Source organism: Mauremys mutica, chromosome 4 (assembly GCF_020497125.1).
Source record: "Mauremys mutica isolate MM-2020 ecotype Southern chromosome 4, ASM2049712v1, whole genome shotgun sequence".
Taxonomy (NCBI): domain Eukaryota; kingdom Metazoa; phylum Chordata; order Testudines; family Geoemydidae; genus Mauremys; species Mauremys mutica.
Window position 1 is genome coordinate 81,553,919 of NC_059075.1, and position 22,939 is coordinate 81,576,857.

The 22,939-nt window shown below is 45.2% G+C and overlaps 1 protein-coding gene across 1 annotated transcript in view; it reads left to right on the forward strand.

Annotated features, from left to right (window-relative positions):
• The window catches only part of ABTB2 (ankyrin repeat and BTB domain containing 2), a 212,189-nt gene extending 194,010 nt beyond the window's left edge, over positions 1-18,179 (forward strand). The window contains exons 8-17 of the mRNA XM_045015338.1: positions 3,004-3,100; positions 4,744-4,879; positions 6,780-7,006; positions 7,931-8,109; positions 9,050-9,155; positions 9,263-9,365; positions 10,447-10,537; positions 13,242-13,310; positions 14,615-14,728; positions 15,977-18,179. Coding sequence (XP_044871273.1) covers positions 3,004-3,100; positions 4,744-4,879; positions 6,780-7,006; positions 7,931-8,109; positions 9,050-9,155; positions 9,263-9,365; positions 10,447-10,537; positions 13,242-13,310; positions 14,615-14,728; positions 15,977-16,174 — 1,320 coding nt within the window. The 3' untranslated portion in view covers positions 16,175-18,179. The remainder of the gene's footprint in view (positions 1-3,003; positions 3,101-4,743; positions 4,880-6,779; positions 7,007-7,930; positions 8,110-9,049; positions 9,156-9,262; positions 9,366-10,446; positions 10,538-13,241; positions 13,311-14,614; positions 14,729-15,976) is intronic.
• The last annotated feature ends 4,760 nt before the right edge of the window (positions 18,180-22,939 follow it).

Below are 22,939 nucleotides of genomic sequence, written 5' to 3' on the forward strand. Positions count from 1 at the left end.
TCATATCCTTGGCAAGTTGCCAGTGCACTCTTTGGCTTTTCAAAGGTTGTACAATTTTAATTTACATGTGAGATAATACATGTGATACTCTCAGGAGACAGTGCTGAGAATTACATCAACAAGGCTCCTTGGACTGAACTTAGCCTTCTGCTCCTCTGGGCCGTATTATGTTGCCTGCAGCGAGTGTTTATTCACTTAGATGTTTTAAGTATTTAAACTTCTAAATCTAATGTCAAAACCTTCCCTACAATGATCATCACTGAAAGAGTCCTATCTCCGCTTTCTCTGAACGTAGTAAAGCCCAATGGAATTGCCTCTTTCTTGATATCCATGACTGGATTTTCCAGATCTAGCTTGTCCATCAAGGGAGAAATAAATCAGTAAGTAGAAAAAAATCATTGTCCTCCACCAGCAATATTATGCTGAAAATGTAAATGTGAAATTACCAGGCACAATCATGCTTCCAGTCTGTGCCGAGGCAAGTGACATAATAAATTGATGACCACCTAGGGCTCAGTGATTGTCATTGTGCTGCATACTATGGCTGCTCAGAAATGCATGCTGTAGCACCAGCACGAATAGAACCCAGATCCTCCTGCCCCAAAAGCACAGGTTCTTGCCACATGAATTAAAAGGAGACTCTCCATCAACTACCAGCAGTATAAGGCTTATGACATATAGCTGGATGATTCTGACTCTGTCCAGTAGAGGAGCAGTGGTTGTCCCAGAAGGAAGAATCCCAACTAGCTGCCTTCTGTGGCTATGCATGGTCAATGGGGTGTCTGCCCCGGCCTGGAAATATGTATGTCCAAATCTGCTTTGTTATTCTTATAAATGAAGGGTGGTTCTTCAAGTGCTGCTCCCCATATGTATTTCCCATGAGGGTCTGCATGTGCACCATGTGCCCGAGTCTGGCAATTCTAACAAGTAGTGTCCATTGGCCTGCACTTGCACAGTAGTTCACCTCATGCTTAAGACCAAGGGCATAAGAGCCATGTGCAGCCCATCACCTCTCCAGTTCCTTCTTACCGCCACATGGCCTGCGTCAGAATCCCTGTGTCCACGGATTTCTCCAGCTTTTATCCTTATTCTCTAAGTACATTTGTAAATAGTTTATATTTGCATAGTTAGAGCTTTTGGTATAGTTAGGCTTTCCACTCCCTATAATGGGGACTCCTTCTCCACGGTCTGGCACTATGCCCGGAGTCCCAGCATTCAAGAACTGCGTCTCCTGCCCTCGCTTCTTCATCATGAGTGATGATCACCAACACTGTCTCTACTGTTTGGTTGAGATGCATGTTGCTGCACAGTGCAGCATCTGTTGCTCTTTTCTGCCATAAACCCGTAAAGCTCATGAGCATCCTAAATTCCTCCCCAAGGTTATTTCAGATTTTCATGTCAACCAAGCTATCCATCTGTTTTTTTCCCCCAAAACCCCATACCTTGGTTGAGGAGAGGAAGCTGCCTTCCCTCAACGTCAGATGCACCTTGGCGTTCTATCTGTCGAGAACTAAATCTATCAGAAAGTATCCTAGGCTGTTTCTTGCCATAGTTTAGAGTTTGTTTGTAAGAACAAGCTACACCCTCTCACAGGATCTCTAAATGGATTTCTGGGTGCATCATCATGTGCTACCAATTAGTGCACATCTCTCCACCTGACGGGGTAAGGGCATATTCCACCAGAGCACAAACTGCCTCTACAGCATCAGTGCACGAAATACCATTACTGGACATATGCAGGCAGCCATCTGGAATTCCATTCACACCTTCACTAAACACTACACGCTAGTTTAAGTCTCCAGTGCAGACCCAGTAGAGGGAACTGCAATAATTCAAGCATCTGTCTTGCACCCCCACTCGTCTGAGTACTGCATGTCAATCACCCACATGTGGAATACAGATAGGGACCAGCACTTGAAAAAGAAATAGATGTTACTTACCAGCAACTGGAAATTCTTTGAGAAGTGTGGTCCCTATCTGCCCTCCATCCCCTCTGCTATGGATCTTACTAGATTTGCGGTACGAGGAACTGGAGAGGCATTGGACCACACTGCCTCCTATGTCCTCAGTCTGGAGCCCAGGTGAATGACTGCACCTGTGCAGGCCAATGGACACTGCTTGTTAGAATTTACACGCACATGCACCACGTGTCAAATGCAGCTAGGGACCACACATCTCAAAGAACTTCCAGTTACAGCTAAGTAACTTCCATTTCCTGCCAGTTGACTCCGCTCCGCTTGATGGTGTCAATGTGACTTTGATACTTTTTGCTACTTCAAATGTTTGAAAAGGATATTGTCCCCACTCCTTCATGGCCAATTACTGCTGGATTAGCGCCAGTCCGCTTGCAAAGAGTTCCCCTAGGGTTGGAGCTGGTGAACTCCTGGCCAAAGTAAAGACACATTTTTGTGCCCCAAATGAGGATTAGGCTTCATGGGTGGCAAGTCAGGGAAGCCCGAGGAGTCTCCTCATCCAGAATCTGCAGGGCCTGAGGTTCTGGCACAGCAGTTTGGCCTATTGTGGCAAATCTCCTTAGCCATCTTGTCTGCTTCTTGCACAGCATGTAAACAAATGGCAGGGACTTCCCACACTGCAGAAGCATCTAACACTTTTGAAGCTGGAGAACAGATGAAAATGTGCCCATTGGGATACAATAAATAGGGGCCTTTAGTCTCCTGTCCACCGGATAACTTCCTCCAGAACTAGACTGACTATAACAAAAAAAAGTACAAGAAAGAGAGAAGAAATAAATAAATCTATAAAGAGACGTTAGCCATGAGTCCCTAGGCTTCAGTCCCAGACTCAAGCAACAAACAGATGCAGGTGAGAGGTGAGTGTGCCTTGCGATGGATATTTTTCCTTTAGTTGTTGCTGAGTTCCCTTTGTGTTTTTCACCCTTTGCTAAGGACCTAATGGGTTTCCCTCCCAACACACAGGCTCTTCTGTTGTGTCTTTGTGAATTGCTCTGTTCTGAACTTCTTGTCTCTGAATGGTCTTTTGCAGCTGCTCTTGGATGCTGGTGCCCATGTTGAGGGCTCCGCAGTTAACAGCGGTGAGGACAACTATGCTGAGACCCCACTTCAACTGGCTTCAGCAGCAGGTGAGTCAAAGACAGTTACATTCTCACTCCCAAGATCAAGGGAAAACTATGGCAGAAGTATTGCTATGGGTCAGATGTTTAGCTTGGGGGGAGGGATAGCTCAGTGGTTTGAGCATTGGCCTACTAAACCCAGGGTTGTGAGTTCAATCCTTGAAGGGGCCATTTAGGGATCTGGGGCAAACATTTGCCTGGGGATTGGTCCTGCTTTGAGCAGGGGCTTGGACTAGATGACCTCCTGAGGTCCTTGCAACCCTGATAGTCCATGATTTTAGTTACAAGTTGGGATTTATTTTGCATTGTACTTTAAGCCAATTAACAATGAAAGATATAATGAAAATTTCAAACTAGGTAGCTTCAGGGGTTAGATAATGGGATATAGTACTTTTTTCATGCCTAAATCACTAGTGGAAGCCTAGCCCAGGTTAGCAGTATCTGAGAGTTGTTACCATCTGCTGATTGGTGACCATCCTGAAATGTGTTGCTGTAAATCAGCTCAGTCCACATTTACCACTGCCACTAATTATCACTTCCTGCCAACAGTCTCAGCAGGGAAGCCAAGTGCTGAGTGGGACTGCAATGTGCTTTCATGGGGCAGCATTGGGAAAGTTAGGCTGCCATTGTCCATCCTCTGCCTCTCCTGGAGCTGAACAGCCTCCACGGCTATCAGACTAGCATCCTTCATCAGCCCGAGTCACACTGGGAAAAAACATCTTAGGTTGTACAAAGATCTGTGTTTTATCTCATTTGTTTAAAAAAGAAACAAAATTTTGGGCCTATTCTCCAAGAAGGTGCCACCTCAGGGGTTTACATGGCATGTAAGGACTTACCTGTGCCAGCCCAAAGATCATTATTCTTCTCCATCACCTGCAGCCTACCATTTTGGTTTCCCTCTGTTCTTTCTCCATCCTTTGAAGCCTGATTATTATGGGATGGATTCTCTGGTTTGTTCTTTTTGTGTCATCCCAATGGCATAAAGGGAGCAGAAGGTCGTCCCCAAAGCTGTTGTAGCTGGCTCTCCCACCACCACTCCCTGCAGCCTCTGGCAGTGGGGTGGAGGGTGGCTGGAATGCATGTTGCTCCAGTTATCCACGGCTGCAGGATGACCCCTTGGGGGGCCATAGCCAGCTAGCACAGTTTAGAGCAGCCCCCAGATTCTCTGTTGGACCCCCTTTTAGCTACACTCAGCAGGAGCTGACAGCTGAGAATCTGGCCCTATTGAAGCCAGATACATGTACATCTGCTTGTAGTGTAGTTTGACTTCAAGATGTTGAAACACATGAGGGAAATGTTACTTTTTTTAAAAATAGTAAAAAATACCTCTTTCTTCCCTCCCCCCCATCCCCCATTTATATATAAAGATGTGCCTGTGCTTCAAATAGAATACAGGACTGGGTGCCAGAACTCCTGGGTTCTCTTCTGAGCTCCACCTCTAACTAGTTGTGTGGCACTGGGCAACTTAGCCTCTCTGTGTCTGTTTCCTCCATCTGTAAAATGGGGGTGGGAATATTTGTCTCCCTCTCAGGGGTGTTGTGAGGCCTAATTAACGCTTGTGGGGTATTATAGAAGTGCTCAGGACAAGTACTCTATGCCTTTTAAAGGATGCTGGAAAATGGAATTATTGTTACTTTTCTGCCAATTCTTAGGGAACTACGAGCTGGTCAGTTTGTTACTGAGCAGGGGCGCAGACCCCCTCCTGAGTATGCTGGAAGTCAATGGGATGTCCTCATCACTTCACGAAGACATGAACTGCTTTAGTCACTCAGCCGCACATGGGCACAGGTAAACCTCTGTTCAAGATCAGCCTTAAATTGAAGACCCTCTCAGTGCGGGGAGTCACATACAATTGTACAGGTTCACTGAGGTCTCTTGCCTGAGAACAATGTTGTAGGCTACCCCTATCGCACACAGGCTGTATCGTGGCCTTACACCACTGTTCCCAGACCAAAAATCCCTATCCACACTGGTCTAGGAAGTGTTGCTAGAACCCTCCTGGCAATAGCCATGTTTTAATGCAGTCGAGTCGCTAGCATTATTCTGACTCTAGCGTGGCCAGACCCTGCATTTACTTTTGAAATGCAGCCCCCAGATTGTAAAGTAATTATCACTTTAAGTGGTTCTATTCCCAAAATAACTGTGTAAAACTAGCACCTTCTTATTCAACAGATGCAATCCCTCTGGGTTTGCAGATCTATATTTTAGTCACTAAAATCAGCAAATAAGTTTCTCCTGCTTCTTTCACACCTGTTAGCAGCACTACAGAGCTACCACAGCTAGGAGAGAAGGAGCTGGATGTGTTTCTGGATCAGGCAGCAACATCAGAATTGTTAAGTTCCAACCGCAGGGCACAATTCCGAAGATGTGGGTTGCATGTGTATACTGGAGGCAGAATTTAATGGCAGTGGGGTTGCCGAGGTGTAACCTGAGGCAGAATTAGGTCTGCCGAAACTTTAATAAAGATGATGTGTGAATCAGAAAAAAAAAACAGCTTGGCTCTTCCCTCCCAGGCTGTGTTTGCAGGGTTGGTATTTAGAAATAACATTTTATTATCTGTAAACTGATCCGGAAATCATTCTAGCCCAGTTTCCATCAGATAAATTAGCATTGGTGTAACCACATTGATATAGTTATACCAATTCCAAATCCTTAACCTAGATGTATTGCAGCAGTGTACAACTGGGCTTATATCAATGCAGCACGTGCTGGTAATTTACCAGATTGAATCACAACAATGTAAACCTCACTTTATATTGGTGCAGTATATCTGCATTAAGGCTTGGCTCCCCAAGAACTACAGTGATGTAGTTATACTGGCAAACATTTTCCTAGTGCTACTTTCCATGATTCAAGAGCATGTGAAATGTTGCACCTTATCTTTTCAGGGTTAACATCCTTGATTGTGCAATGTCTTAAGGTAAAGCATCTGATGAGTTAATTGTGCCACAGTAAGAGTCCTCTTTCTATAACATGTTCTTACTGTGCAAATAATGAAGTTAAGCCTCCTGTTTCTGGATGATTTTTGTGGGAGGGTGATCAGAAGGCATGAGATTATGTAGTATCAATTCATGCAGAAAGGGTAAAATCCAGTTCTTTATGCACTGAGAGCGCCAGCTAGTGGCAATTCAGCACAACATCTTATGTGCGCTTGATTGTCTTGGATAGCCAACATCTGTCCCTTAAGGCTTCTCGCATCTGTAGGAAAACCAAGGACCCAGGCATTCTAAAGGGGACCCTTGGGTGTTAGACAGAGGCAAGCCATTGGTAGTGGTTGCTGGTCTGCCAGCCACACAAAGCAAACACTGGTGGGATTTGATAAAATCAGTCCTGACTAAACTGCCATAATAATGTTTGAAGACCCAATCATTAGAGGAACCCAGCTCCATTTCTGAGGGGAGGAGGAAGGCATAGGTGCTGGAACTAGGGGGTTGAGGGGTGCTGCTGCACTCCTTGGCTTGAAGTGGTTTCCATTATATACAGGGTTTACAGTTTGGTTCACTGGCTGTCAGCACCCCCACTATAAAAACTGTTCCAGCACCGCTGGAGGAAGGGTTCATCTCTGGAAAGAAATGAGTCACTAAGTCAGGCTTCCAGGACTTCTGGGTCCAGATCACCCTGCCTGGCCTGTCTGGTTTGTGGGCCTTTCATTTATTAAAGAGCAATTCCTCTTCTTTTTCCTCCGCAGAAACGTGCTACGCAAGCTCCTGACCCAGCCCCAGCAGTCGAAGGGAGATGTTCTCTCACTGGAAGAGATTTTAGCTGAGGGAGTAGAGAGTGACACCTCCAGCCAGGACAGCTCCAACGAGGGGCAGGTCAGGCTGTGTAAAACCAGGATGAAGGCCCTGCAGGAGGCTATGTATTACAGTGCTGAGCATGGCTACGTGGACATCACCATGGAGCTCAGGGTACTCGGTAAGTAGCTAGAACCTAATAACCTATCTCTGCGAGAGCAGGGATTACAGGTCACTAGGAGAAGGGCCTGCACCATCAAATTCAGACCTGACACACATTGATGGGATCTTAGGGAAGTCTCTAATTTAAATAGAAAATGACATCAAACTGTTTACTGATCACTCAGCTGCATATTCAAAAGGGCCTACTGATTTGGGATATCCCAATTTCTGGAACAGCCTGGGACCTGAGGATCAGAGCAGCTGAGCCCTTCACTCCACTCCGTTTGAAGTCAGTTGGAGTTGTGAGTGCTCAGCACATCTGAAAACTCAGGCCCCTCTTAAGTGTTGCAAGTTGAGCTCTCAAAACCAGAGACAGACAATGCCCAGGCATAGGATTTGAGGACCCAGAGTGCACCTCTTCTTACACTTGTATGTAGTCGACTGAAGACTTTGAAATGTGCATGTCTAGATAAGATAGCTCATCAGAACAAGCAGGCCGCAATACTGAATTATAGCAATCACAATGGGTTTATATAAGATTGGTTATTCCCTATGCTGTAATGGTGCAGCTAATCTGCAGAATTTAGATTGCTGCACTATGCTTGCGGAGAAAAACAGTGCACGAAATGAAGGTTAAAAGGGTAGCAGGCTTGGCAAGAACCAGGAACTCCTGAGTTCTAATCTTTAGTCCTGACACTGATTTTCTCTGTGACCAGGGGCAAGCCACTTCACTTTCCTGTGACTCAGTTTCCTAACTTTTAAAATGGAGATTGTGGTACAGTTGCTTCCCAGGTGTGCTGGGAGGGCAAATTAGTTGTGTAAAGTGTAAAGCACTTTCAAAATAAAAAGAGCGACTTAAATGCTGCTGCTGACTACAACAAGAGAGGAAGTACCCTCTTGCCTGCTATTTCAGCCCCTCACTTTCCCTTGTGTCTGGTTACAGGAATCCCGTGGAAGCTTCATGTGTGGATTGAGTCATTACGGACAACCTTCTACCAGTCTCGCTATTCAGTCGTGCAGAACCTCTTAAGGGAGTTTGTCACTATTAAGGAGGAGGACTATAACGAAGAGCTGGTTAACGAAGGGCTGCAGCTAATGTTTGATATCCTCAAAACCAGCAAAGTAATCATTCATTTTTTAATATGAAGTTCAAATCCTTTGATCCGGGCGTTTCACAATTATTTGGTTATTGTTTGTACTAGAAGCAATGTAAACCCATGTCAGGGTCCCAATGAATTATGGATGTACAGACAGCCATGGCTATGTTTACCCAAGCTCATGTAATATTGCACTACCCGGGCTCAAGAGAGAAGGGATCCAATACTTGCTTCCTCCATGTCAAAGATGCTCATTCTAATGGAAATGGAAATCCTTGTATAAATATTCTCAGCAAAAACTTTAGTGATTTGCTTTTGGAACTGAGTGTGTTTACAGTAATGAAAGGGATTACCTGCAAAGTACTGGGTAACTCAGGCTGTCAGTAGCATCTCATCTACCTTCCTGGAATTTTCTGAACATTATTATTATCTGTTAGTGAATAGCAATCTTTTTTCTTTCTTTTGAAAGTTGGCCTGACCATGCTTCCATTGAATTCAATGGTAGTTTTTGCATTGATTTCAGTGGGAGTAAGATCAAGTCCTATATCGTTGTAGACTCTCCCTGGAGATAGCAGGGAGAGGGAGTGGCTGGATAAAAACTAATGCAAAATTTGAACTTTAAAATAGTGCAGTGCAGCGCAACAATCTGATACATTAGGAACAGAGTTTCCTCATAAGCCACACTGTGGACTTTGTTGTGTAGAAGTTGGGGGAGCTTTGCTGTGTAAGGACTGAGCTCTCTTAAAGTAATTCTTTTTCCTTGACACATGTGTGCCATAAACTTGCTGAGAATATTTTTGTGGTGAAATTCACCCCTCTGCACAGAGCCCTTATAGACAAAGTAGTCCTTAAAAACAGTAAAAGCAGCAAAGGACGATTCTTATTATATAAGCAGCAAGCAAACTATTACAGCCTGTGGAGCCTACTTTTAAGCACTAATGATATAAATTCCTTCTTCCTTACAGAATGATTCTATCAACCAGCAGCTTGCAGCCATCTTCACCCACTGCTATGGCAGCAGTCCTATACCCAACATTCCTGAAATACAAAAGACGTTGCCGGCCCGGCTTGGTGAGATACTCAGCTTTATCTCAGTTTCCACAGTGGTTTTGCTTCTTCTCTTTGCCATGCTGCAGCGTTTTAAACTCCCCCCCCCCCACACATCTTTTTTCCAACAGATCCTCACTTTCTAAACAATAAAGAAATGTCTGATGTAACTTTTCTAGTGGAAGGAAAGCTGTTTTATGCACACAAAGTTCTGCTGGTTACTGCTTCCAACAGGTGAGTCAGCCTCCATGAACTACACCTAGTAACTGCAGCTGTGTTATTTGTGCTAAATGGAGATTAGTAATGGAGGACAGGGGCCCATAATCCCTTACCCAGATGAGCAGCCCTTAATCACCAATAGTCTCAATGGGGCTACTGGCATGAGTAAAGACTACTCACTTGAGTTTACATGACCAAGCCACAAAACTTTTAGAGCCAGATTCTTTGCCTACGCTCAGACCATTAGAGTGGGGTAAGGCCTGATTTTCTACCCACTCCCAATGCAGGTTAGAACAACAAGGGGGCTGCTCTGACATGCACTAGCGGTTAATGTTTTCTAAGGAACTGTTCAACAGCTGAGTGTAGCTGGAGTGCAGCTTGCTCTGGCTACTTCCTTCCCACCCCTCCTTGCCTCTCACCCTCCACTGCATTCAAGGCTGAGGGAAGGACAGTGTAGGAGCCAGCTATTCTAGCTCTGTACTTACTGGAGCCTGCCTCACCCCAGGGAAGTCCTTAGCAAAAGTGTTAAGGCCAGATTCTCTCCTCTTTTGCACCCCAGGAGCAAAGGGGAGTGAGGGAGGTAAAGAATGTGGCTCTTTAGCACTGTGTACTTTAAAAAAAACAACAACACAAAATACACTGAATCCCCAATATATTTTGCCCTTGCTCCTCACGTAGAGATATTGTTCAGTTGATTCTATTATAGGATCAGTTATTTGCTTTTAAAATTAATATTAATGCAATGTACAATTCTCAGGATTTTATTCAGCTCTGTCTCACTCCAGTTTTATGTGAATCTAATGCCATTGATTTCAGTGCAATTAGAGCACCTTAAAACTGGAGTAACATGGGAGTGAATTCAGTGCTGGGGAGTTTACAGATTTTGCTGTCAGACGTTTACAGTTTAGTTGCTGTTAAAGATGATGGAAACTTATTGCTTGATTGTTTTGGAAAATATAAAGTATAAATGCAAATACACTAGGACCAAGATTCTCCAGTTCCCCTTTGCTTACTGACAACTAATCCAAGCAAAGATGATGCAGAGTGGCAAAAATGCAGGAATCTATTATGCAAACTTCTGTCTCCATTTTCTCAGGTTTAAGACTCTGATGACCAATAAAACAGAACTAGACAGCCAAGGCAGTAAGACTGTTGAAATTAGTGATATGAAATACAATATTTTCAAGGTATGTAAATTATGTGCATCCTTCCCATTAGCACTGTTTGTCTCCTCCTGTACTTACTGTGAAGCAAAAGCTACAAGTTCTAATGCCAGAGATAAACGATAACACCAGCAATTACACCAATTCAAGTATCTCTGCATTTTTAGGTGTGTTCTGATCTGCATCCAAACTTGTCAGCTTGGGCCTAGCTCTGAAAAGAATACGATTGGATTTTTTGTTTTTAATGCAGCTGATCTCCTTCATAATGGAGGACAAATGAGGTCTTTTATTGAGTACTTTTTTGTAGTTCTGGAAGTTCCCAGGCACAATTTTCATGCTGTGTTAAGCAAAAAAATAAGCCTGGTTAGAGCCGGAGAACTGCCAGGCTTCACATTAATTCAAATCAGACTATCAGAAGTCTATGGGGCTCTCTTTAAAGACTTGATGCTGAGAATTCCACTTTTACTTTTGTTGATGTTTCCATATTTAAGTGACCTGAGGGTGGTTCATTCATGATGAAAAGAGGGTAGGTTTAAAAAAAAAAAAAAAAAGGCAGGTCAGTGAAATCCAATAGTCAGGCATTGTTCCAGCTTTCCAGATCTGCATTTCAAATTAGGAAGGAAATGTGCAGAATAGAGAAATCTGAAAGTGCAGAACAGCTGAAAGTCTGTAACTGTTTCACTAAAGTGTTTAGGACTCATCTTGGCTTTCTCCCTCACAATTTCTCTCTATGGTCATCACCACATAGTATCTCTGCATCCAGTGGGAATAATTTGAGCTCAGAAACATCCCTACTGCTCTATCCTAAGAGGGTTTCCTATGTTTTGTATTTGAATTGAAAAGCAATTGCAATGTCTGTATCCAAGTTGTGCAGCTCAGGCCCATGACCTGAAGAGAATAAAGTTGAGTGTATTAAGGCAGGTCTCCTTAACATAGCATGAAGAAGATCTTTGATCAATGGGCTTTTGTGGTTCAGGAAACTCCAAGGCATGATTTTCAGGTGTGGTGTTTGCAGTGTCAAAGGGGGCAGGGAGAGGATTTTGCCTTTCTGGACAGTGTGGTAGACTGAAAAGTAATACACTGAAAGCCGTAAGAAATGACCACTAAAGGGGGCCTTTTAACGAAGTAGAGAGGGAGCAGATGTATGGGGAGACTTTGGGGCACGTTTAGAGGACACGAGATTACCTACTAAAAGTGGTATCATTTTCACTGTTTAGGGGAGAGAGTTTTGCCTAGTGGATAAAGCACTATACCAGTGGTTCCCAAACTTTAACAACCTGTGAATCCCTTTCACTAAAATGTCAAGTCTCGTGAACCCCCTCCTAAAAATGAGTATTTCCAGGGATTTTCTCCTTTACCTGAGTATAAATTATAAAAGCAGTGATCTTTAAAATATTGTAATGATAAATAATAATTAATAGTGTGTAATGAGCATGTCATACAAACAATTTTTATATTTTCATTACATTATGAAAACGGCAATGCTCTTCCAAGATCTCACTTTCGTAGCTTGTATCATTTTGAATAAGCCTGTTATAAGACAAGGCTCCTATGTTTCATCAAGGAGTATCAGATGTGAAACAGCATGAAGGTATTTAAGAAGCCAACTCAAAGAGTTCCTCCTACACAAGCATTCAGGTCTTGAGCAGTCCAGGCAAACAGCGCACATTACAAAAAGGCTTAAACTTGTTCTTCATAATAATTAAAAAAGCAGCACTAGCTGCCTATTTAATTTTAAAAACAGCAAAAAATATCCACCTCCCTTTCCATTGCTTATAAGGAGTCTTGAAGTTTAAATCTCCTCAGTGTGATAGATATGCTTGCTTTGATCTGCTTAGCTCTTGGAAGTCTAGGGGGGCTCCGGGCTGCTGGCCCTGTGCTGCCCAGGGTCCCCAGGGACAGCTCTGTCCGCCATTAGGGAATTTTTTCCCACAACCCCCCTGTAACATTTCACGAACACCCCAGTTTGGGAACCACTGCACCAGACTGAGGTTCAAGAGACCTGGGTTCTGTTCAGCAGCAGGCATAGGGATCAGGTTTTGCTAGAACGATGAGCCCCTGACTGCAGCTGCTTGGCACTACTGCAATATAAATAGTAGTAAATGGGATGACCTTGGTTTTCAAGTGAAAAATCCAGTTCCCTGATAATGGGCATGGGGAAGGGGCAGGAGAGTGGTTTTGGAACAGTAGGGAGGTGAGCATGGGAGGGTGAGAGGAAAGGCTGCCCATGCCTGTTTCCTCAGCCAAACAACTCCTCTATTTCCCTGTCCCAAACCCCCCCATCTGAAAGACTTGGGGTATGGGGAGGCTTATTGGAAGCTCTAGAGGGAGGGCAGCGTGTCACCATCTGGCAGGCCGTACTGTGCACATGCACTAAGCTAGCCTGCCACCAGTTTCGCTGCCTGGCAGCTCCTGGGTGCGGCTAGCCTGCAAAGCTTTACAAAAAACAGGACCCCTGTGGAGTTTTTACAGGGGCTTTGCGGTTGCTCAGAGACACATTGTCACTCTTGGCCTAAATTCCTTGATGTGCCCCCCTTCAAAGCCACAGAAAGAAAAGAACATTGGAAAGCAGCACAGCTAGGCCATTAGAAAATGTCAAAGCTGTTATCAAGACCCACGGGAAGCTGGAGCTGCGATTTCTGTTTGCTTCCTAAGGCAGCATGGGTGTTCAAATTCCTCTGTGTCCTGACTGACAACTGCTTCAGGCCTGGCTCTTTTCCCATTTCAGATGCTGATGCAGTATTTATATTATGGAGGAACAGAATCTATGGAAATTCCCACAGCTGATATCCTAGAGGTGAGAACTTTTTCTTCCAAATGCAGTCAGGGATGATGGGGCGTGGAAGCCAAAAGACGCTAGAGCTTTGAAAGGAGGTGATGCTTTCAAAGCACATAGTCAATACTGCTTCACAAGTGACTGCTGGGGAAGATGAGAGCAGCTACCAGTGTTTTTATGGGACGTCTCATGTGGCTGCTTTATGCACACAGAAAAGTGTTAAAACCCCCAGTATTCTTTTAGGAGAAAATAAGGAATTGTGGCAGATGAGATGTGTTTTGGGGTCTCAGGAAGTTTGTGTCATCTGAAATAGGAAGCAATTACTACTTCAGATGGCTTATGCAGAACAAGGGGATCTGCGTGTAGATATGGTTGCCTCATCTCAAAAAAGATATATTGGAAAAAGTTCAGAAAAGGGTAACACAATGATTAGGGGTATGGAACAGCTTCCGTATGAGAGATTAATAAGACTGGGACTTTCCAGCTTGGAAAAGAGATGACTAATGGGGGGATAGAGGTCTATAAAATCATGACGGGTGTGGAGAAAGAGTGTTATTTACTCCTTCTCATAACACAAGAACTAGGGGCCACTAAATTAAATTAACAGACAGCAGGTTTAAAACAAACAAAAGGATGTATTCCTTCATACAATGCACAGTCAACTTGTGGCACTCTTGGCCTTCACAACATCCTCTGGCAAAGACTATAACAGGGTTAAAAAAAGAACTAGATAAATTCATGGAGAATAGGTCCACCAATGGCTATTTGCCAGGATGGGCAGGGATAGTGGCCCTAGCCTCTGTTTGCCAGAAGCTGGGAATGGATCACTTAATGATTACCTTCTCTGTTCATTCCCTCTGAAAACCAGAAGGCGCACAAATTTAAGAATGCAGGAAGGCGCTTGCTACCTTCATTCAGTGCTATCCTCTGAATAATGAAAAGAGGTTGCTGTGTGTATACTTCTTTATTGGCCTTTCTGCTCTCACAGGAGGGCTAGCCCTCAAGAGCAGGGCCGGCGCTAACATTTTTGCCGCCCCAAGCAAAAACAAAGAGTGTTGCATCGCCACCTCCCCCTCCCAGAGCGCTGCACCGCCCAAGGCCCCGCCCCCCCAGCACAGCGCCACACCTCCCAAGCCCCACCTCCCCCCAGTGCTGCCAGGCCGAACCAAAAAAAACCCAAACAAAAACAAACCCAGAGTGCCGCCCCAAGCACGTGCTTGGTAGGCTGGTGTCTGGAGCCGGCCCTGCGCAAGCGAAGGAGCTAGAAGATCCCTTGAGGAAGGAATGTAGTTTGATTTTGAAAAACATCTCTCTTGTCCCAATAGCTGCTGTCCGCCGCCAGCCTGTTTCAACTGGATGGCCTCCAAAGACACTGTGAAATCTTATGTGCCCAGACCATCAGCATGGAGAGCTCTGTTAACATCTATAAATATGCAAAGGTAAAGGCCGCACTGTCTTGTTTAGACCCCACAAACGCCTAGGAACACAGGCACTTCACATGCTTCCTGCTATGTGGTATTTTGGACAAGAGTCATGATACAGGCTTGCTCTGGCTGGGCCAATTCTGCACTAAATTTGCTTGCAAAATGAGAGTTTGTATCCAATCTGTAATTTAATATAAATGACCCAACATGTGTTACCACTAGGAACATAGAGGAGCAGTTCAGCATTCCTGAAAGTCAGCAGGAGTGTGGGATGTAGTAGAGAGGCAGGAGCAGGCTGGTAAAGATTACATCAGAAAATATTTAAACATGCTATTTTAATTTTACTTCCTGTTAACTTTTTTGCATTATGTCAGTCTAGTGTCACTACACAGTTTCAATGTTGGAATCTCATGCACTTGCCCAAGGCTGCTGTGTTTGGGTTCTCAACAGCCAAGGGGAAACTATTCGTTTTTGGGGGGGAAATTGATTTTCTAATATAAATTGAGTTCCTTATGTAACTTTCATAAAAAATTCTATTTCTGTTAAGAACCCCAAAACCTTTGGGAGTTTCTAAATGTTGGGCATAAAATTCATTGCTTTTCCACCATTGTAGTGGTGTCTTCTCTAATGATGCTGAAGTGGATGTAACTAGGTAAATAATTACTGGGAGAACCAAAGGAGACTATTTAGGAGCTAGAGAGCCAATGGGACAATCTGAGGCACTCACAGGTATGGTATTAGAGTGGCTCTTCCCCATCTCATTCTGCGTTTTGGTCTAGGCGTGAGCATTGGATCATATACACCATATTTCCATGGCTACTCACATTACATACCAGCTGGCAAGATTCCTTTGTTGTGTCATGATGCGACACATGGACTCACACAAAACAGATATCTTGGCCATTTCATCAGCCAGCTGCTCTTTTCCTTGAAGGGCCACTGGACTGTGGCTCAGGTAACAGCAGGAGATCAGAGGATTAGAAATAAAAAATTTACTTTATCATCTGGAAAATGAACCTCTCTGGCTGCACGCACGCACACAGGGGGTGGAAAAAGAGTCATTCATAGCATGTGTCCTTTCCATTAGCATTTACCAACTACATCATTACATACATACCCCTTCCCCTAACAGTCCTTCATTTTGCAGGCATCCTTCCCAATAAAGCTGTCAGAGGGAAAGGGCTTAGCAGTGGCAGCTGTGAAAATGTGCTTTAATCTGTAGGGCTCACAGAGAAGGTCACTGACTCCTGTTCTGTTTTACAGATTCACAGTGCACCTGAACTGGCCTCGTTCTGCGAGGGCTTCTTCCTCAAACACATGAACTCTCTGCTGGAACAGGACTCGTTCCGACAGCTCATCTATGGCAGGAACAGCAAGGTGCAGGGTCTGGACCCTCTGCGGGACCTGCAGACAACATTGGCCAGTCGACTGCATTCTATTTACATCACCTCAAGAGTGTGAGGCAGGGACATCACACTGGCACGGGACCTTATCCAGCCGGGGCTTCCAGGTCTGTCTTAGGGAACCACCGGCTCATGCTGAAAGTCCCCACAAGCTGACGCCCTTAGGGCAGTGATTTCTCTGGGGAGCTGCAACAAATCTAATGACAAAGGCGAGGAGGTGGCTTTTTTCTTCTGCGCTACACAGCATCAGAGCGACACCAGGACAGCACCAACAGGAAAAACTGATGCAGCAACTGAAGAACCTGGCCCAAAGAGCAGATCTAAGCTGCCGTTTTCATAAGCACAAGGTGAAAGCTGCTAGGGAAACAGAGAGTGCAGATGCAGCGGAGTGAGGCCTAACATTGGGGGTGTTTCTAACATGCTAATCTAAACCATCTATTTACAAACCCCATCAGGTTGATTTAAAAGCACCACTGGTGTATATACAAGGGTTGATAGTCCTTTAATCCCATGAACTTCTGAGCATTCAGTCACCTGACTAAATGTGTATAGTAGTTAGCACACACAGACTACCACTGTAGCGATAAACACCAGTTTTACACATGGCAAAAGACTCCAGCATTATTTCCCATAAATTCTTTGCACCTTAAGATGTACCTTCTCTCAGCCTTATGGGTTACAAAGTGTGAGAGACTAAAATAGGCCTGTACAATTATCTTTTTTCAGTAGCACCTACTTTGGAGAGTTTAGCCAAGTTTTGATCTACTGGTCTGTGTTCAGTGGTGGCCAACTGGAAAGAAAATATCCTACCCTATTTACACTGTAATGGTTTGATCAAATGTCTTGTGTCCAAGTCATCCTATCTTTAACTGTCTGGGAATGGCACATGGAGCACTCCTGTGTGATTAATGATGATGCAATAAGAGGAGGCAGTTTTCAAAAATGCTGTGGCAAGAGGTGCAGTAAAACCTAGTGCTGTGTTGAGGGGCCTTCATCCTAGTATCGTGTGTACCACCTGGACTCTCTTAAAGCCAAAGCCAAGCAGAAAATGTACAGCTCGTTATTCCTTGATGCTGGAGATGGCATGGTGTAGAGAAACATGATGAGAGGAAGGCCTGACTCCTAATGCTGGCTCTGACACAAACTTGTAGCCTTAGGCAAGTCAGTTCTCTCTACAGCTGTGGAGATGGAAGTAATAGGGATATTTCCTCATCTACTACTTCTGGGGGGGAGGGAAGGATATACTGCATCATGCTTGCACACATTAGCTCACCTTTGCGCTCTATGTCTAGGAAACATTGAGGTTGCAATACTTAAAATTAGATACTTCAACCCTAGCACCTAAGATTCACCATATTTTCTTTGACAGCTTACAAAGGGCAGAAACTTCTAACTTTTAAAAAAAAATACAAACACAGGCCTTAGAAACAAAGATGTAAGGTGATAGTAGGATGAGTGGACATCAGTCACCATTAGCTATAAAACACCCCCTACAACCATTCCCTGCTAGTCTGTTAACACATACTAAAAGCATTAGCTAAAATGCTTCATTTTGGGGGAGGGGAGAAAAAGCTTTCAGTGTCCAGTTAGCATTTCTTGGAGATCTGAACAATGAAATGCTAAACACGCTGAAGGGAGAAGGCTCAGGCTCAGCTGAAAAGAAGAGTCAAGGTTTGGTGGAGGAGGGGAAAGGAAGGGCAGATTGCAGCATCTCCAGCTAATTGGTCAAAACCTGAGGCCCCCCACAGGATTGCAAGTTACAGGTGGATTGCATGACACAAGTGTGCTTGGCAAGTCAGGGACCCATAAGCCTTTAGACTCTCAGTTGGAAATTGGCTGGGAGCACCAGTTATTCTTAGCAAGCCAGAGGCTGTTCCCGCTTTATCACTGAAAGAAACCTCAACAAGGCCATAGACTGGAAAATACTTCAAAGAGCTGCTCCAGCTATCTGTACAAAAGCATAGGTCCAGTTTTATTGCTGTAATATTGTCTGTTAACTGTACATTAATGTCATTTATGTAAATGTACCAGGATTTTGCTAACAATGTAACATTTATGCTTTGTGTTTTGACTCAGTTATGAGGGGCTGTAAGGGGGTAGGATGAGCTCTGTGGGGGTGTGTGAACATGCATGGTTGGAGAGCACACAGTAAGACAAAAGGGTGTTTAACACAACTGCCAAACACTAGGATTTTAGCATATTAGATTGGAAGGGGGGGGGGGCAGGAGCATTTACCACCTGGTAACATTTTTCCACTCATGAAGACAAGGCTGGTCTGTACTTATGCCTGTGTGTGTGTATATGGACAGGTGTGCCATTTACCTTTCGTAGATTGGAATAGTTCTGAAAATGGGGTGTAGGAAGCATGTTTATCCTGCCACTGTCCAAGAAGGTACAAGAGGAGCAGAGGGAAGGAGTTGGGTTTCTACCTCAGGTAACATGAGGGGATTTGTCTTTCCTTCCTGAGAATCACTTACATTTTAGGGCACTTAAGTTATTGTCAAGCAGGGAGAAGGTGAATTAGAAAGTAAAAAAGAAAAATCCAAATAAAAACATTCTTCAGGAAGAGACTGAGGTAGGGCCTTCTTTCAGCTCTTTAGGGCAGGATTAAGTGTCTCAGGGTAGGGAGTGATGCTGTGGAAATCTTTAGCAGAAGCCAGGAAAATGGTTTGATGACATAACCAATCTTTGACTGAGAAGCCCAATGTATGTAATTACTGTAGTAACCTAGCAGAGGAGCTAGCAGGCAAGTCTCAGCCGAAGATGGACAGATTTTCCAGGGGGTCCATTTTACTCAAGGAAATGGAATAAATATTTCCCTCAGGAGGTTGCCTGGCTACCTGTTCCATTCTATGCAAATCAAGGCTGTCGGCAAATTACCAGGGCAAAGTTTGGACACCTTTGGAGACGCACAAAACTTCAAAGGAAATAGATGTATGTACTGTGTGTCTCATTTGAGTGTCTGGGGCTTGGAGACACTCAAGGGCTGCTTTCTCCAGGCTCCAGTAAATGTTGAGCAAAACTTCAGAATAAACCTTTGCACAGCAAAGGTGAAACACCCCAGTTGCCATGGTGCCCTAGTGCTAACAAAATGGAATATGCCTAGTTCAGGCTCCTTATTTGCACATGTGGAACAGCTGGACAGCTCTCTAAAGAGGCTCCTGTTATGCAATAGAATCAAGGAAAACAAGGTGATTTGCCCCTGTGGGATGGAGGCTTTGTTTAAAGATGGAACCTACCTTATAGACATGGTGACAAGGAAAAATTCCTGACTGTTGCACCCCAGAACTGTGAGGGGGCCAGTGCCCTGGGAGACTGTGACAAACCTAGAATCAGTTGTCCCAGTGAGGTGAAGACCCACGAGGGATGAGTTGCCTTATGTTGGGGGTACATCCATGCTCCATTTAGTCATAACAATATAAACCCCTTTGCATAAGGCTGGCTAATGATGTATTACAAGGCCAAAGCTCACATGTTTCTCTGAGACTCCATTGGCTCTCAAGCACTCCCTTCAATGCCCATCTAGAGCAGCCATGCAAGACAAAATGTTTGGAGACAGGGCCAGTCCATAGTGCCCAGTCTGACATTTCACAAATAGGGCTCTCAGCTGAACCCAGGCTCATGCTATAGATGCAGCAATTTCATGCAGCTTGTCAGAGAGAGGGATTATTTCCAAAACTGGACTGCAAATGTAGATTTCAGAACAAAAACTCTCCCCACCCCCACTGCAGTCAGTGTCATTCAGGCCACCTCTGGGCTGGTATTGATCACATAACCATTAAGCCGCTTTAGAGCCCCTCAGCTAGATTGCTGGCCTAGTTTACAGAGCAGTCACAGCCCATTGCCCCACAGCTGCACTCGGCAGGAGTGGCAGGTTATTAGACCAAGTGAAATTCTCACCTCACTTTGCTCAGTCTCCCAGGGACTCCCACAGCCCAGGGAGGGGAAAGGATTTTACATCTCAGCTGTCACCTCATTTTCAGCTCGGCTTTGGTCTGAGCCAGGGGAGGCCTTTTTTTGTTGCCTGCCTCGATGACTCTGCTCTCACCTTAACGTAGTTTCCAGCTACACACACCTTGTGGAAAATGAGTCTAGGCGCGTCACCAATACAGATGCAGCCCTATAATCATGGGGTCTAGATGTTCAGGGAGCTTAAGGATACACTATCACAAAACCTAGATGGAGGAGAGGATTAAGGACGAACAAATCTCACTGCTTTTACCTTGCCTTCGCCAATACCAACATATGGCAACAAGTACATTTACATTAAAAAAAAAACCCACATACTATCAAATCGATGCACACGCTTCTCCCTCTGGGGGGAAGGAGATAGGCCTGCAAGCTGTCATTGTCCGGTCAGCTGACTGCCTATTTGACCACAGTCAAATCTCAACTATTCCAGCAAGAACATGCTAGTGCAGACAGCAGCCCACCATTCAATTGTAGCATGGGGCTGTTTTCATTTTTAGAACTTGTTTCATTGTTTTGCATTTTACTTAAGTAAATTTTTTTTGGCAATTAGACACAAGTGTGTATCCTATGGGAGACCATAAAATATTGCTCTTTTTGTTACTGTTCTAAGAAGTTAGTGCTCTAAATATTTACCCAGATAAGCGACCGATTATTTTGGTCCAGTCAAATGCCCAACCCCAGGATGAGACACCAAGCGATGTGACACAGACCTGTAGCCACACTGCTTAACGCCCTACTGGAAGGCACTCAGATAGTATAGGAATGAGTGTGGCATAAGAACAGCTACAGAAGAGAAGAAAGATGCTTTTCCCTCCTTCCCACCCCTTACTGTATCCATTGCTATTTAAGCCAGAGGGGCTCCCTACTGTAGCACCTTGCTCACATTCAGGCCTCAGGGCCATGGAGCCTCACCTCCTGTAGCTGGAGAACAGGCCAAAGGAGCATCCTGGCAGATCCTCAGCTCCTCCATTCACAGCACCAGTTCTGTTTCCTCCTCTCCACCCAAGCTACCTTTCCTAGAGGTCAGGTAGGTCACTCCAGCTGTCAAAATAGCTCATAGGTCTCCAAGAAGGCAGGCTGATTCCACTGACAACTAGGTCATGCCTATCCACCTCCTGCTGAGAGAGCTGCTCAGTTCATACATGGCTTTGCCATTTCCTTCCAATTAGCGCAGGCTGACAAGGTCACTGCTGCACACAGGGGAGAGAGGGGAGAGATAGCTACAGCAACAGCTCAGCTCCTACCTCCACATGCTGGGCCAAGGCACCAGGAGACAGTTTTGAACCATAGGAGGACTGGCCTTGAGGCTTTAAGTGGGTTATAGAAACACAGTCTGACAGCCCTCACACCAAATGCATTACAGGAACTGTCAGGACTGAAGGGGAGGGAGGGCTACTGGAGAAGCACGTGCAGTTCAGCTGGCATGGCCCTCTGCTATAAACCGCATGCAGAAAAGGGATTGCAGGTCTGATTCTTCTGGGTGTCCATAACGCCCTCCACTGGTGAACACGTGCACAGAAAGAGTAACAGGAAAGCACTCTGCTACTGGACATAGAATATAAGGGTTGGAAGGGACCTCAGGAGGTCATCTAACCCAACCCCCTGATCAAAGCAGGACTAATCTGCAGACAGATTTTTACCCCAGTTCCCTAAATGGCCCCCTCAAAGGACTGAACTCACAACCCTGGGTTAGCAGGCCAATGCTCAAACCACTGAGCTATCCCTCCCCAATATATGGAGATCTACCTATCTCACAGAACTGGAAGGTCATTGAGTCCAGCCCCCTGCCTTCACTAGCAGGACCAAGTACTGATTTTGCCCCAGATCCCTAAGTGGCCCCCTCAAGGATTGAACTCACAATGCTGGGTTTAGCAGGCCAATGTACAAACCACTGAGCTATCCCTCCCCGCAATTAATGTTAAGGGCTTTTTGCGGGGTGGGGGAGGGGAGGTGGAGAAGAGCAAGGACCTTCACTTTTGTCAGTAAGAAAAACAGATCCCATTCTATCCTCTCTCTGCGCTCAGAGAGGAGTTGGGGGGATGGGTGAAGGGTCAGAGAATAGGTCAGGGTACAATGGCCAGGTGCTGGCAAGGAAGAGGGAGCATTAAAGTCAAAGTTTAAAGGGCAACGCAAAAGCCAAAGAGAGGAATTAAGTTTCTGAAGCCACCAGACAAATGGAAAGAAGTTCCTTTCTAAATGTCACATAATGGGAGGCTATTTAGAAGCGCAGAGAGATAGTGGCGAAGCAACAGATTTCTGAGCAAAGGGGCCCTGGGCTCTGATTTTGGAGGAGACACTGTAGCAGGGCCGGCCTTAGGGGTGGGCCACACAGATAACCGCCCAGGACACTGTGGTCAAGATGGAGGTGCAGTGTGTGTGGAGTCAGAAGCTGCTCCCGGCTAACGAGGTGCTGGGTAGGGGCTGCCCAGATTTCTCTCTCTCAATGGAGAAACATTGCGGGGAGAGGGGGAGCCGTGATTCTCAGATGCTGCTCACCCCCCAATATTCCTCCTTCCCTCCTCCCCCGCAGATCCCTGGGGGAGCATGGAGGACTGGAACAAGGAGCAACACCAAGTGCGCCGTGCATCCAGGTCAATTTCCCCACCTGGGCTGTGCTATGCAGCGAGCATCACAAGCTGCTGCTTTGCTGCCTTCTCCTTATGCAGCCAAGGTAGAATGCAGCCTTGACATGGCTCCTCCCTTCACTGCCCCCTAGGGGTGTGCGGTGGAGCAAGCAACAATGCCTGCTGCTCCATGCATTCAGGTGGGCACAGGCGGCAGGGCTCAGGACGGGGGTGCAGGGGTTGGGCAAAGGGGGCACCACACAGAAAGGGGCCAGGGGCACCAAAAT